Source organism: Macaca mulatta, chromosome 6 (assembly GCF_049350105.2).
Source record: "Macaca mulatta isolate MMU2019108-1 chromosome 6, T2T-MMU8v2.0, whole genome shotgun sequence".
In the NCBI taxonomy this organism is placed as follows: Eukaryota; Metazoa; Chordata; class Mammalia; order Primates; family Cercopithecidae; genus Macaca; species Macaca mulatta.
In genome coordinates, this window is record NC_133411.1 from 160,856,827 (window position 1) to 160,870,519 (window position 13,693).

The 13,693-nt window shown below is 41.8% G+C and overlaps 1 protein-coding gene across 2 annotated transcripts in view; it reads right to left on the bottom strand.

Moving 5' to 3' along the window:
• GLRA1 (glycine receptor alpha 1) overlaps positions 1–11,303 on the bottom strand; it is a 103,957-nt gene extending 92,654 nt beyond the window's left edge. The window contains exon 1 of one of the 2 annotated variants that reach the window (XM_002804589.4): positions 9,064–11,303. In XM_002804589.4, the coding sequence (XP_002804635.1) occupies positions 9,064–9,119 (56 nt within the window). In that variant the 5' untranslated portion in view covers positions 9,120–11,303. The remainder of the gene's footprint in view (positions 1–9,063) is intronic. The other variant, NM_001194497.1, reaches the window with a different exon arrangement.
• Between the last annotated feature and the right edge of the window lie 2,390 nt (positions 11,304–13,693).

The window sequence follows — 13,693 nt, forward strand, 5'->3', positions numbered from 1 at the left end:
GGTGCATTTTCTCTGTACCCCAGCAACTTCATTCCTAGTTCTTATTATGTACCTGGAGAAATACCACATGTGTTCATAAAGTTGTAGGTACACTGTAATTATTGCAGCACTGATTGCAGTGGGAAAATTAGAAAAAGTATAAGTGTCCATCAATAAGGGATGGCTAGAAAACAACGGGACATCCATAACATAAAATGCTCTGTGGTGGTTAAAAGAATGAAGTAGAACTGTATGCTTCAACAAGTAAGGCTTCCCAAGACATGTTAATATGTGAACAAAACAAACTGCAAATTGCATAGAAAATATGATTCCGTGAAATGATTGTATATTTTAATGGTTATATACATGTGTGTACATAATGTATATATAATATATATGAATAAAAAATTATCAAAAAGGATAACAGTTGAAAGAGACCTAGAGGTCATTATCAAAGGGGACCTCAGGCTTTGGTGTAGTATTATAATTTCTTAAAAAGGTAATGTATGCATGCATTGTACAATTAAACATGATCAAGGACAGAGAAATAAATGCCTATCTGGCCAAGAGTAGGAAGAATAAGGCTCTGTCAAACAAAAGGCCAGTGAAAAATTTCCAGCTCTTTTTTCTAGGCTTCTTTCCACCCCTGTTATCCACTGGTAGAAGGAGAGGGTTATTAGGCTGACAGCTGTACCAGCTCAAAGGGGCTACATAAATGTATCTCTGTCTGTCTGTCTATCTCTGTATATCGGTATGGTGAGTGAGGCGCAAGGAGATATGTGTTTGAATCCTGGTTTTACTCTGAGAATCACAGCATGGTTACCTGCTGTTACCAAAAGGCAAACCACCTGTTTTCTTTAAGCCTCAGTTTTCTCAGCTCTAAAATGGAGTTACTAACCATTGTCCTGTATCTAATTTTTAAGGTGATTGGGCAGCTTATATGAGATCGTGGATATAAAACATGCTATAACCTGTGAAGTGCTTTTTATAAGACAGTACTGCAAATCTGCCTGGCAGCCAGGGTTGCAGCAGCCTTGCCGCATTCCTCTGGAGCTGGCGAATGTTGCAGAACTGAGCACACAGCAATAAACACGCAGCTCTCAAAAGGCTGAAGATCATAGTAGTTACTCTATTTGGCATATAAAATACTAACATGATTTGCAGAAAGGCTGACAGGTTAAAGGGATACAGAAAAATGAAGATCATGGTCCTGAGGTCAGACAGGTGATGGAATGTGGCAGTGGTCTGTGAACATCTGGGAGTCCTAAGCAAGCCTCTAGCTTTACAAAGTTGAGAGTACAAAAGTTGAGAGTACAATGTACACAGGAAGACTAGTAAGTGAGATCATCTTTGGAGAAAGAAACCACATACCCTCTCCTTCTGACCATCTTGATTCACCTCCTTTATCAATCCTGACACACTCATTGCTGTGTCCCAGGGCCAGGATTTAAAACTCATTGCCCGGGTGCCCCTTCTCTTTATCTAGTGTCACATAAAGTTCCCAGCAGTGTGAATGAGAGCTTTTGGTGCACCAGGACTTCAGAGACCAGGCCACCAGTTTGGGGACAGCTCCCTGAGAAACCCTCTGGAAGGGTGAATGTGTTTATGAGAAAGGACAGAGTGTGAGGACTGAAAGAAAGAAAGTGTGGTGGCAGAGGTAGGGTGTATGGACTCTATAGATGACATGTAGGGGAGTAAGTTTGGAGATTATGTATGGCTTTGGGAGCTTACCCACTCTATAAACTTGAGGCAGTTATTTATCCCCTCCACATCTGCAAAATAAAAGGGTTGATCTATGTCAGGGGTTCTCTGTCAGAATGATCTAGAGCCTTGCTGTGCAAACCTTTGATCCAAGGAAGCAGCAGCATCAATCTTCTGGACGCTTTAGAAATGCAGACACTCAGGCCTATCCCAGAACTCCTGAGCCAGAATCTGCATCTTAGGAGATCCTCAGGTGATCCTGGACACTGAAGTTTGAAAAGCACTGAATTAGAGACTCTTGTTGACATTATGGGTTTCTGGGTCCGCATTCTGAGAGATTCTGTTTCAGTAGTTTGATTTTGAGAAGCTGTATTTTATTTAATTTAATTTTTAAAACCACCTTATTGAGGTGTGATTGACATAAAAAAGCTGTGCATATTTAGGACTTGATGAGTTTAGAGACAAGTATATGCTCATGAAACCATCACCATAATCTATGCCATAAACCTATCCATCACCCCCAAAGGTTTCTTCTTGCTCTTTTATATGTTTATTAATATTGTTGTTGTTATTTGCAGTAAGAATACTTACTATGAGATCTGTCCTCTTAACAAATGTTTGAGAATCTGTCTTTTTGACAAGCACCTCACAGCTAACTTTGACAGCCGTTGAATTCTAAAGCTAAGAATATACCCCAAGATTCCATGATTCTGCTGATACTCAAGACACTCTGAAGGAAAACACGAATCTCTGAGGGTGAACGGTTGGAAGAGCTGGGAATGTACTTGTGAGAAAGGAAGCAGAGGCTTGTTCTCCATGTGCCTGTGGGTTGCCTAGAATATGAGGCAAGAGAGCATGCTGCCCAGAGCTGCTGCCCATTTCACGGCTGGGATTAATGATTGTCGGCAGCTCCGTTAAGATGGTAAACTAATTTAGCAATGGACACTGAAAACCAGCCCAATTCAAAGGCAGAGAGTGGTAATCTAATTGCACTGAATTAGCCTCAGGAGGCTTGGACAATATCCACTTCAGAAAACCACAAAGGGATCCTTTGAAAGGAGTTTCAAAAGTTTGGTGCCTCAGTACTCCTCATAAGAGCTTGCATTACAAAACATAGGCACTGTGTGGATAAGCCCCTCTCCCCAGCATCTCTGGGCATTGTTCCCTTCTAATGTGCTTTCTGAATGAATTTGCTGGCTGGCTGTATGGCATTTTCATTTTGTGTGTTAGGCTTTACGGAGAGTTGGTTCAGGGAGACAGCTGGAGTTCAAGGCTGAGAGGCCGTCAGTCCTGTGAACACCATTGGTGCCTGTGGCCTTGTCCGTTGGCAAGTGCACTTTCTGGTAGTTTTTTTCTGGCTTATTCTGAGGCTCTTCTCATTTCTTAAAACCAGGCTTTTACATAACCAAGGTGATTTCCTTCCAATAATTCTTTGTTGCATGGTGTTTATATGTTCTTTGTCCAATTTATTAATTATCCAATCCAATTTTAAGGAGAAACATATCCCCGTTAGTGGGTATTCATGTCATGATTCGAAGAGCTTACAAAGATTAGATGGCAATTTGGGAATCAGGAAAGGAGGGAATATAGAATTGCGAAGGATTGTCTCTGACTTGCATTTCATTCACTCTTCTGCAGCAAATTACAAATCTCAATTTGCAAAAGAAGCTTGAATTCCTTCTATGTCTTTCCTGGGAGGTGGACGTCCAGGCTCTCCTTGCACACTTCCACTGACAGATACCATCACTACCACTGAGGCAGCCCACAGTACCATTTGAAAGAGCTACCAGAAAGTTCTGATTTATATTTAGTCCAAATTTGTATGTGTGCTTTCAAAAAAAAATCTATGAGTTTACTCTGATTTTTCTCTTGGAGCTACATAGAATAAATCAAATCTAATGTTTCCCAATATGGGGTCCCTGGGTACATAGGAGATTCATGAAATAGTAATGAGGACTCAGAGTGCATTTTAAACATTTCAAAGGCTCTAACAAATTGCATATTTACTTCTGACAAGGCTCTCTGGATTAACTAAAAATAATCACAGATCTTTACTTTTGTTTTTTCTTAGGTCAACTCAGTGTGGCAACATTGCTTATCCCAAGGTATTGAGTATTTCTGGCAGTTACATATGCCTTTGATTAATAAAGATGGGAAAAATATGTTAATGATGAATGGTATCTGGTAAACAAATTTTTTTTTGAAAAAACAAAAACAAAAACAAAAAACATAGGCTTTGTGAGGGGAAAAAGAGCCAAACAGAATCATTGATAAAAAGTACAGAAATGTTTGGTCTCTCTTTCTCACACCATTTTTCAGATCTGTGAGTATAGCGATCAGGCCTCATGTTTTCTCATCACAATAAACATTTCCCGCGGAAACTGACATATGTATAGGATCTGTCAATAATCGTGTCTGGGTCAGGATAATTCTCCAAAAAGTGAATTGCTTAGTGAGGTCCTCAATTCTTTCAGACCTTTGAGCCTGACTATACCTTGATGTGGCTATTTCTTATAATAGCTGAAATATACTGCAATAGCTGTAACGAAAGCTGTGCTATCATGGAAGAGATTGGGAGAAGATATCCTAAACTGGCACAGCTAAAAGTGATTTTAGAACGCGATTGGCCGAATCTCTTCATTTTACAGCTGAGGAAACTGAGAGCCAGGAAGGTCTTAGAACCCTCTCAAGGTCATGCCACTAGCTAAATTCTGGATCCTAGGTCTCCTTCCCTTTAGGCCAAAGCCTCTTTGTTTAACGCAAACCTGCAGAATAGTTTCAAGATGGCCAGGCAGGGAGACAGTGCCATCCATCTTAAAAATCATGCTGGCTTCTGCCAGCTGATGAAGGAAATAAAGTTAATGACGCCCACATAAATGTGATGCTGTCGCAGGACGCACGCACAGGCTGCCTGGAGGGGAGCTCTGTGGGTCCTCTGAAGAATGAAAAAATGATTTTAATGTACCTTTAAAGGGAGCAGTGTCTCCCCTTCTGCAAGGACAGGGACTGTGGCATCTGTCCCTGCAGAGTGCTTAGTTTTAGACTGAACACATAAGCACATGATAAACAAGTTCCTAGTGAAGAAATGAAGGCAGCGTCACCACCTGTCAATTCATCCTGAAGCTTTGTGGGTATGGACCCCTGCCTTTGATAAAGATCTTATCAGGGGCTGGAGAGAGCGTAGAAGTGTCAGATTCAGTCATTTGAGTTGATTGGTAAGAAAATTGAGTCCCCATTAGAGGGAGAGACTTGTTATGCCCATGCTGTGGGATGGAAGCAAAGCTGACTCTAGAGGCAGGAGTTCTCAATTTATAGCCCAACTTCTCTTTCCACTGCACCATGGACATGGCCGTAACCTCTTTCATAAGGCAATCTAAAGAAAACAATTTCCTAAATATCCTCTGCTTAGGTCATTACCAGTTTGGCAAATATACAGAAGTCATGTGCTGATTCATAACTCCACTTACCAGCCTAGGGTCCCTGTCCCACCTGTCCTTCAGGAGCAAAATCACAACATTTTCTTTTCTGTTTTTTAAGGTTCCTAAGCCCATAAAGGGAGTAGACTAATTGGCAATTCGATGCTTATACAAACTTGCCCAAGGGACTTCATTCGTTGGGGAAAAGTCCTTGGGCCATGTCAGAAACTCCTAGACAAGTTCTGCAGTGCCAAAATGCAGCAGGTAAGATTCAAGGTAGAGTACAGCTGTCTTTCCAGAAAGGAAAAATCAAGACAGTCATCTGCCCTTCTTGACAAGCCTGGAGATGGAGAAGCCACAGGGGCTACCTCAAGGAAAAACCCATTCACCTTTCAACTGGGTAGGTTTTTTCTTTAGGACTGAGATATGAAACAATGTATTTGTCATTTTCCTTTTGATCCTAATGTGGATAGAAACATTTTCCCTTCAAGGTTTTGATGACCTTTGTTAGCAGCTGAGTGGCATATTCAGTACAAAATCCAGTGCAAGGAAGCACCTACTGGGATGGAAGAGGGAAGTAGCACATTAAAGAAAAGTTGCTCATCTTTTGGGAAAACCACCCAGGGATTAGATCTGGTTCATCTCCCTGCCTTTATTCCCTTCTCAAGCACATGCTAGGTCCCTTTTTGTTTCATCAGGGTGCTTTGTGTATTTCATGGGGGGCATTTTCTCAAGGAAGCTAGACTTTCCTCCCCATTATAATTAGTACATTGGAGCAGCTGATTAAAAATTTGGTCATTCTGTACTGTGGTTTGAAACCTTGGACAATTTTGTCTCCCCTCTGCCCAGGATGTATATTTGGCAATGTCTGGAGACATTTTTTGATGGTCATGACTCAGGGAGGTAGTGCTACTAGCAGCAGGGATGCTGCTAAACATCCCACAATGCCCAGGACAACTTCCATAACAAATAATTATCCAGTTCAAAGTGCCAGTAGTGCAGAGCTTGAGAAACATGGGTCTGTTTGAGTTGCTCAGAAGGCAAGAGAATTTTGGGGTCATACTGGGCCTACCCCAGCCATAAGCCTCTGTAAGGGCTCTGGGGATCAAAGCCAAGTTCCCTTTGGCTTGAAAGGACATTTGAAAGAAATGTGCTTCTACCATTAAAAAAATTTGCCTATTATTTTTGACCAGTCTGGATATACGGCCCCATTCTCAACTGAAAATAAGGGAAAATATTTAGGTTATTGACTCTCAGAATGCCAATTACAGAATTTTAGAATCATAGGTTTAAAAAATATCAGATCAGGAACTACAGCCAAATCGCCCGATCTTACTTATGAAGACACAGTTGATGAGCATACAATGTTTTTTGTCTTCCAGGACCCCATGTCTCCCTTTCTAAGACCTTAGTTCCTCCTCTGTGTTGGTACCATATGGGATTTCTGCCTCACTCACTTGATTTTTGTTTTTGTTTTTGTTTTGTTTTGCTGTTGTTATTGCCGTTTCGCTGATTATGTGCTGATGCAGCATGTCTATTATTGAGAGCCTTTCCTAGCCCCCGATTTCCCCAACAAGGTGAGCAGCTGGCATCACTTATTCTAAGGAGTACCTGAGAGCCTGAGATGATTGGATTGGCCTTCCAACACACCATCTATCCCCTGGGGAAGAAGGGGTTATTCAAATGGAACCTGCTAGAGAGCTGCCAGCCTCCATTTACCCCCACATACATTCTAGTAAGTCCTCACATTATAATGCTTCTGTATTTTCGCCTGGAATTTTAAAAATGAGTGAGTTAGAAATGAAAATACCAATTGAACAAATACAAGCTACTCACTTTACTTCCTCATGACTTTTTAAAAAATCTCTCTGAAAAATTGCTGAATTTCCTGAGTTCAATTATTATCTGTAATATGTTTCAAAAATCAACATTTACTCCTCTAATAAAGTAGCCATTCCTATATTTTAAAAGTGCAGTGGTGCCACCCACCTTTCCAGCTCTCCACAGTTATAACTCTTCTTTCCTTATAAACACATGGAATTATATTTCACATCCATTGTAGCTCATGTGTGCATTCACACACGTAGGGGAAAGAGATGTAGAATGATGCTTGCTGATAGGCCACCACCAGCTTAGTTGAAGAATTAACACAGTGGATTCATAACCTTATCAAAATGACTACAATGCAGACCTTTTAGACTGAGTCTCCCTTTTGTGAAAGACAATGTCTGGGAGAGGAAAATCAAGCACTGTATACTGTTCATCAAGAAAAAAAGAGAGTGTGTGTGGGGAGAAAGATGTGCTTGGTTCTATTAATTTGCTCTTTAATCTCTCTGATTCAGTTCTGTCTCCTGTAAACCAAACAGAGAATCAATTTGCATACAAATGTTACAAAGTACCCAACCTCCATACATTTTGTAGTTCTATTAAATAGGCAGGGGAGAAAGGATCTGATATTATTAATAGAATACTTCCTGCCCTTTCCCCCATAAAGTAACCACATTTTGATACGTTTCGTAAGGTCCTGGATTGTTGTACTTTTTCATTCTATCTGACTCTCTGACTATTTGCATTCTGATCTGTGGTCAGGACTCTGTGGCCTACAAAATAATTATTTGAACTGGAGATTAGAAGCTTTAGCATTGGGTGTCTCAGAGAAGGGGGCATGCCTTTTCTTCATCTCAGGAGAAAGACATGAAAAGAGGCTGAAATACAGAAACTTACTATTTAAGGGGAGGTGTCATTCATTTAATAAACCAGCCAAGAGATTACTCAAACCAGCAATTCCTATGAAGTGTAATAAAACAAAAATTATTTGCTGTTTTATGTTGGGAGAGGATAATATTTGGTGACCACTTGTTTTTAAAAACAATTTGGAGTGGGTTTTTCAAATGACTGTTAATCCAATGCCACAGTAAAATATGAGAGGCAGGCATCTAAAATGAGGAAGATTAATGATCCCTGCACGTCATGGAAGAAGAAGAATTTTTTTCAATTCATATAAGTGGAATTTTTCATAGCCATCTCTGAAGGTGGTATGATTCACCCACTTACAAAAGGACTGTCTGTTTCAATCCTTCTTGAAGAGGTGATTTTTCACTTTTCACTTCTACTAACATAAGAATGCCAAGCCTTCAGGCAGAAAATTTTAACCTGAGAGACAGTGGATGGGAGAACTCAGCTGTTGAGTCAAATATAAGCACAAATTAAAGAACAAAACAAATGAGGATTGCTCATGAGTTCAGGATCTGCAGCTAACAGAGTTTGGAAAGGTGGGTTGGGGAAAGAGGCAGTCAAAGTTTCAAAAGGGAAATGTTTCCCAGTATGTTCCTGAATAGATCCACTCTGCACCCAAGTTCAGGGCTTTACACACTGAGGTTATAATACTATTGTTTCCAAGCACTCAGCCTTAGTAACCTCCCTCCCTCCTCGCAGAGAAAGAAAACAACAGCAAAAAAGGAGAGAAAATGAAATGCTCTGTGTCTAGCGAGTTTGAGTGCAACCTTCCCCGTCACCACTAGTTGTCACTTGGCTCCCAGACGGGAAAGCTGAGGTTTTCGGCACTGCGGTTAGGGAGAATGCAGTCCTAATTAAACTGAGTAACTCCTAAAGCTTCCCCTTAAAGTCCTCAGCCGAGTGAAAGCCAACATGCAGTGGGGCTGGGGACCAATGGTGGGGGGTGTAGCAGACAGAAGGACAAACAAACCGTAAGAAACAGGCAAACAGCTGCCAGAACAGCGACTGTCTCAGACCTCCACGCACAAGCCAGACACCCTGCGGGCGGGGGTGGGGGGAGGTGGCGGGGGGGCGGGAGGGGGGAGAAGGGAGACGGGGGATGGAAGGACCCGATTGCAGTGGAATACAGCACCCCTCTTCCCCAAAATGATGGGACCACGGACAAAGGTAGCCTCTGTACTCTTTCCCCCCATTTCCATCACAGCGATGTGGTCAGTAGAAAATTGCATACCTGAAGAATACAATGGTCTCCCAAAGGTAGAGTCGAAGAGTATTGAAGCTGTACATTTTTCAGGTCCTTGTGCTTTGTAGTCCACGAGTTATGGGGGCAAAAATGTTTCAAATTGGCACTTACAAAACCAGAAAGCGCTATTGAAAAAAATAATCCAGATGTTAAGGGGAGGCGGGGAACAGGGGCTCGGAGGGAGAGCCCCAGGGGAAGTCGGAGCGAGGGGGCTGTGGATACCACGGACAGCGGCTGCTGCGAGGCGTTTCAGCACCACGGAGAGCGTCCAGCCCTGCTTTTCAGGAGCGCGAAGAGTATTGCTGTTTGTTAAACTCCAGCGTGTCTGTTGGCTCCCTGCGGCGCTGGGGAGGCACGTTTGGGGGTGGGTATATTTCCTTTTTTTTTTTTTTTTTACCCCTGTTTTTCTGTTTAAACGGCCAGCTCCATGCAAGGAAAAAAATCTTCTGTGGAGATCAGAACGTTGGCCTCGGACCGTTGGATTGGGCGAGCATCTTGGGTAAAGAGAACAGAGCTGTATGGCTCTGGGCCGGCTGAGGGGGTTAGAGGCGAGGGGAAAGCGGTTGACGGTGCTGCCTTCAGTTAAATCTCGGAGAGTATGCCAGGCTGGCGCATCGCAATCCAGTCTCGGAATCTCATTCCCCTGCCTCGGTGCTATTCTGCTGTCGCCTTGCTATTCCTGTTTCCTGGTCCCCGGTCCCCGCCGAATAAGTTATGATCACTGCAGAAAAGGTGTCCCATTGCTTGGGGCCGCAGGCGTCAGAGAGCCCGGGGCAAGTTTCAGGGGCTACCGGGGTCCATGGCTACCCCGCGGGGCTCAGGAGCCCAATGTCTCAGATGCATCTCGGTTTTCTGAGCTCGCTCATCTTTCCTTGGTCAAGGCTCCTACAGATCTTCAGACTTTCTTACTGCATTAATTTAACAAACTGGAGGCGTGGGGGATGGGAGCGGAGACAGCCGATGGGAGGGGGTTGAGAGGATAAAAAAAGGGGGGAAACTCCTTAGTATCTTCAAACCCTCCCACTCGAGGTGTTCATTGGCCCGCGGCTACGAAAACCAGATCTTCTCCCGGTATTCGGCCAATAGCCTGTTAGACTCCGGGTTGAATTTAACGCTTGGAGTGCTGGACGAGATCTGCGCAATCCCCCTCCTACCCCCAAGCTTCTTTCCGTGTAAGCGGTAGGGTAAGAGAGGTTATGGAATTAATCACTCTAGGTCTCTCAAAAGGTTGCCTTGATTTTTAAAGAATTCAGTTGCATGTGAGTAAAACACATGGTTCCTAGTTAAGACGTGCTCTGGGCTCAATTTATCCTTTTAAAAAGGAAGAGTTGAAGCAGATCCCTGATTTTTTAAAAAGAGCTCTGAAGTTATAATATTTGGCCCCAGAAAGAAAGGAGGAATATCCAAAAAGAAGTCTGGTGGATAAAGACCCCCTCAAGGGTCACCGCAGCAGGGAAATACGAGAGAAATTCTTTGAGCAGTTTCCAGGGTTGAGTGGGAGGTGTTGTGGCTGGCACCCTTTTGAGAGGGAATAAAAACACCTTATTCCAACTGGACAGGAGACAGTTTTATTTGCCTTTTATTTGCTGGGGAAACTGAGCCTCACAGAGCTGTGGCTTGCTCCAAATTGATGGCAGAGCCAAGTTGTACACACAGAGATTGTGTTATGACTCACATTCCCTGTTTTTTCTTCCGCTGTTTTCCCACCTTATTTGAATCTTAGAAGCCAGCTATACATTTCACTCTAAAGCCCATCTGGGGAGATGGAGTTAATCAGATTTTCTCCAAGCTATGGGACTACAGGATAAATACTTTAAAGGATTTTCTGGCTGATTTGAACTCACTGGCACTCTGGGGACTCTCCCTCCCAAGGCTACTGAGAGAGGACAACCCCTTCTCCTTATCCAATAACGTTAGAAACTCCTTTGGTTGGTCTCCCAAGAGTACTCATCAGCTCAGTTCCCTCCAGGGCTAGGCCTTCTCCCAAGCAAAAACTTCTGGAAAGTCTTGTTTACTAGCCTCCTACCAGCAGGATTTTCCCTCCCCTCCCCCTGCACTACAATAGCACATCCCACACTACCGGTTCTGTTATTGGCTCCCACAATCTAGAATTTCCATGATATTCTGAGTAGTGACTGAAAAGGAAATTTTGTTTTGAAGGTGTATATTAATATGAGTTGGATACAAATTTAAATATAATAAATAATATATGTATTTTTATATATATAATCAAGAGCTAACCTTTATTAGCATGGTTTCTGTGTGTCAAGAGCTACTGTGAATTCACATAATCTCATTTACTTTTCACAGTCAGACCTTGAGGTAAATATTATCTTTGTGTATGTGTTTTTGTACATTTGTGAGTATGCTTGGGCAAAACCAGCTTGTATGTTACTGTATATATAAATTTATTTATGATTTGTATCATGCCTAATTCTGAAGTGATTTTGATATGCATATGTGTATTTGTACATTTGTGTTTGTAAATGGGTCTTTCTCCACATATACATAGATGTGTATGTATCTATGTGTGTCTTTGTGGTGCTCCTAGAAATACTGAAACAAGCTGTAAGCTGGCAATTTTGTCCTTGTCCCTCATCTGACTATGAAATACCTGCAAAGCCAGGTGTGATGCAGCATGTGGAAATTTGTTTTTCTTTTCCTTCAAGGGGTGCTGTGCATGTGTGGCTGTTCATGAGTGTGAGTGGCTCCAAGGCTGTGGCCTGTGCAGGAAGTGAGAGTAATTATTACCTGGGGTGGTTGAGGGGCACCTGTTTGTTAATAGGCCTCTGTTTACTATGAGGCTGATACTTTCATTTAATCAGCACATATGAAAGGAGCATGTGCCAAGTATTGGGGATATGACAGTATATAAGATAAACAGTACAGTATATACTGATAGTGTATAAAATAAACTGTAAATAAGATAAACTTTTGGAATATGCAGTTGCTTCAGAAGTTCAGTGGGAAGAGTCCCTCAGGTTAGTTAATCTACACTTTTTACCCTACACATCACACACATCACATATTTATGCCAGGACAGATCTTTTTGTTCTCGTATAGGTCACTATTGAAAATAAATAACTGTGGGCTTGGCAGTCAGGGATTTATGTCCTTATTTTATCTCTTCCTCAAAAGGTTGGATAGGTTGGATAAATGACTAAACTTCTCTAGGCCTAAGTGAAATGAGGGTAGTAATGACACTTTTCTCATTGCAAGAAACTGCATGGAATAAATATTTAAGTCTAATCTTATTGTAGCTTACCATGCTATGAAACAAAAATCTTCAAGGAATGGAATGGATTGGCTTCAGCTAATGATTCATTTCTATTGGTAACTTTTCTGTGTTGTCTGACTCCAGTGTAGTTCTAATACTTGACTGGTGTCTTATAGGTCCTAGTAGCTGGATTTGAACCCTACTAAGTATGAATAAATTTTGACACACAGTGAAACTTATTTTATTACTAGAAAAGGTTCATTATGTTATTCATTCAACAAATGTTTTTTGAGCATTTACTGTGTATCTGGTACTATTTTTGGCACTGGGGATATAGCAGGGAACAACACAAGCCAAAAGCCCTATTCTAATGTTATGCATCTTCTGTTGGAGGGAGACAGAAGACAAACAAGGAAATATATGGTGAGTTAGGTAGTCATAAGAATTAAAAAGAAAAAGGCAGGTCAGAGAGTGGCATGGAGGTTCTATTTTATGTAAGGTGATCAGATCAGAGAATGGCTCCTGAAAAGGCATTTATGTAATTGAAGGAAGTGAAGGAATGAGTCATGTGAACCTTGGGGGACGGTGGAGGTAAGGAAAGCTTTCTAAGAAGTGGGAAAAGCAAATGCAAAAGCCCCAAGAGGGGAGTATATTTGCAGTGTACAAGAAACAGCATGGAGACCAGTGTGCCTGGACAGAGTGAGTGCAGGGAATAGTGGTAGAAGATGAGATTAGAGAGGAAGTTGGGGACAAGAGCAGGTACTACCTCCAATAACAGATTTCAGGGATGGCAGGAGCAAAATGAAAGCAGAGAGACTAGTTAGGAGCTACTGAAAACGTCCACGTGAGAAATTCCTTAGGATAGTCTTGTTCAACACTTTCGTGTACAGAAGAGGAAAATTATATACAGAGAGGTTAATAGACTTACCCCTTAGACTCATAGCACAGCTGGGACAAGAACACAAGTACCCTAATTATAGCTAAAGGGTGTTTCAACTATTTTTTTTGTTTATTTCAGCTAAGATAAAGGGCATGCAGAAAGAAAGGAAAGTCTGTGAGGGAAGAGACTTTACCTGTTTTTGTTACTGACATATACTGATATATATCACATATCGGTATCAGATACTAAATAATATAGTGTCTGGCACATACGAGGGGCTCAGTAAATATTTATTGCAAGGATAAATGAGTGAATAAACAAAAGAACAAAAAAATTCAGGCAGAGGACACAAATACAGGAGAAAGAGAGTAAGGAATATTGTTAATCAGGTGAGATTATGTTGTCCTGAGCCAGCTAATGTAATTAATATAATGCCAAGCCTCTGTCCATAATGACATTCACAGAGGAGAGTGCTGTATGTTTCAACACTGCTTTGATAGACCTGAATGATACTTTGCAAA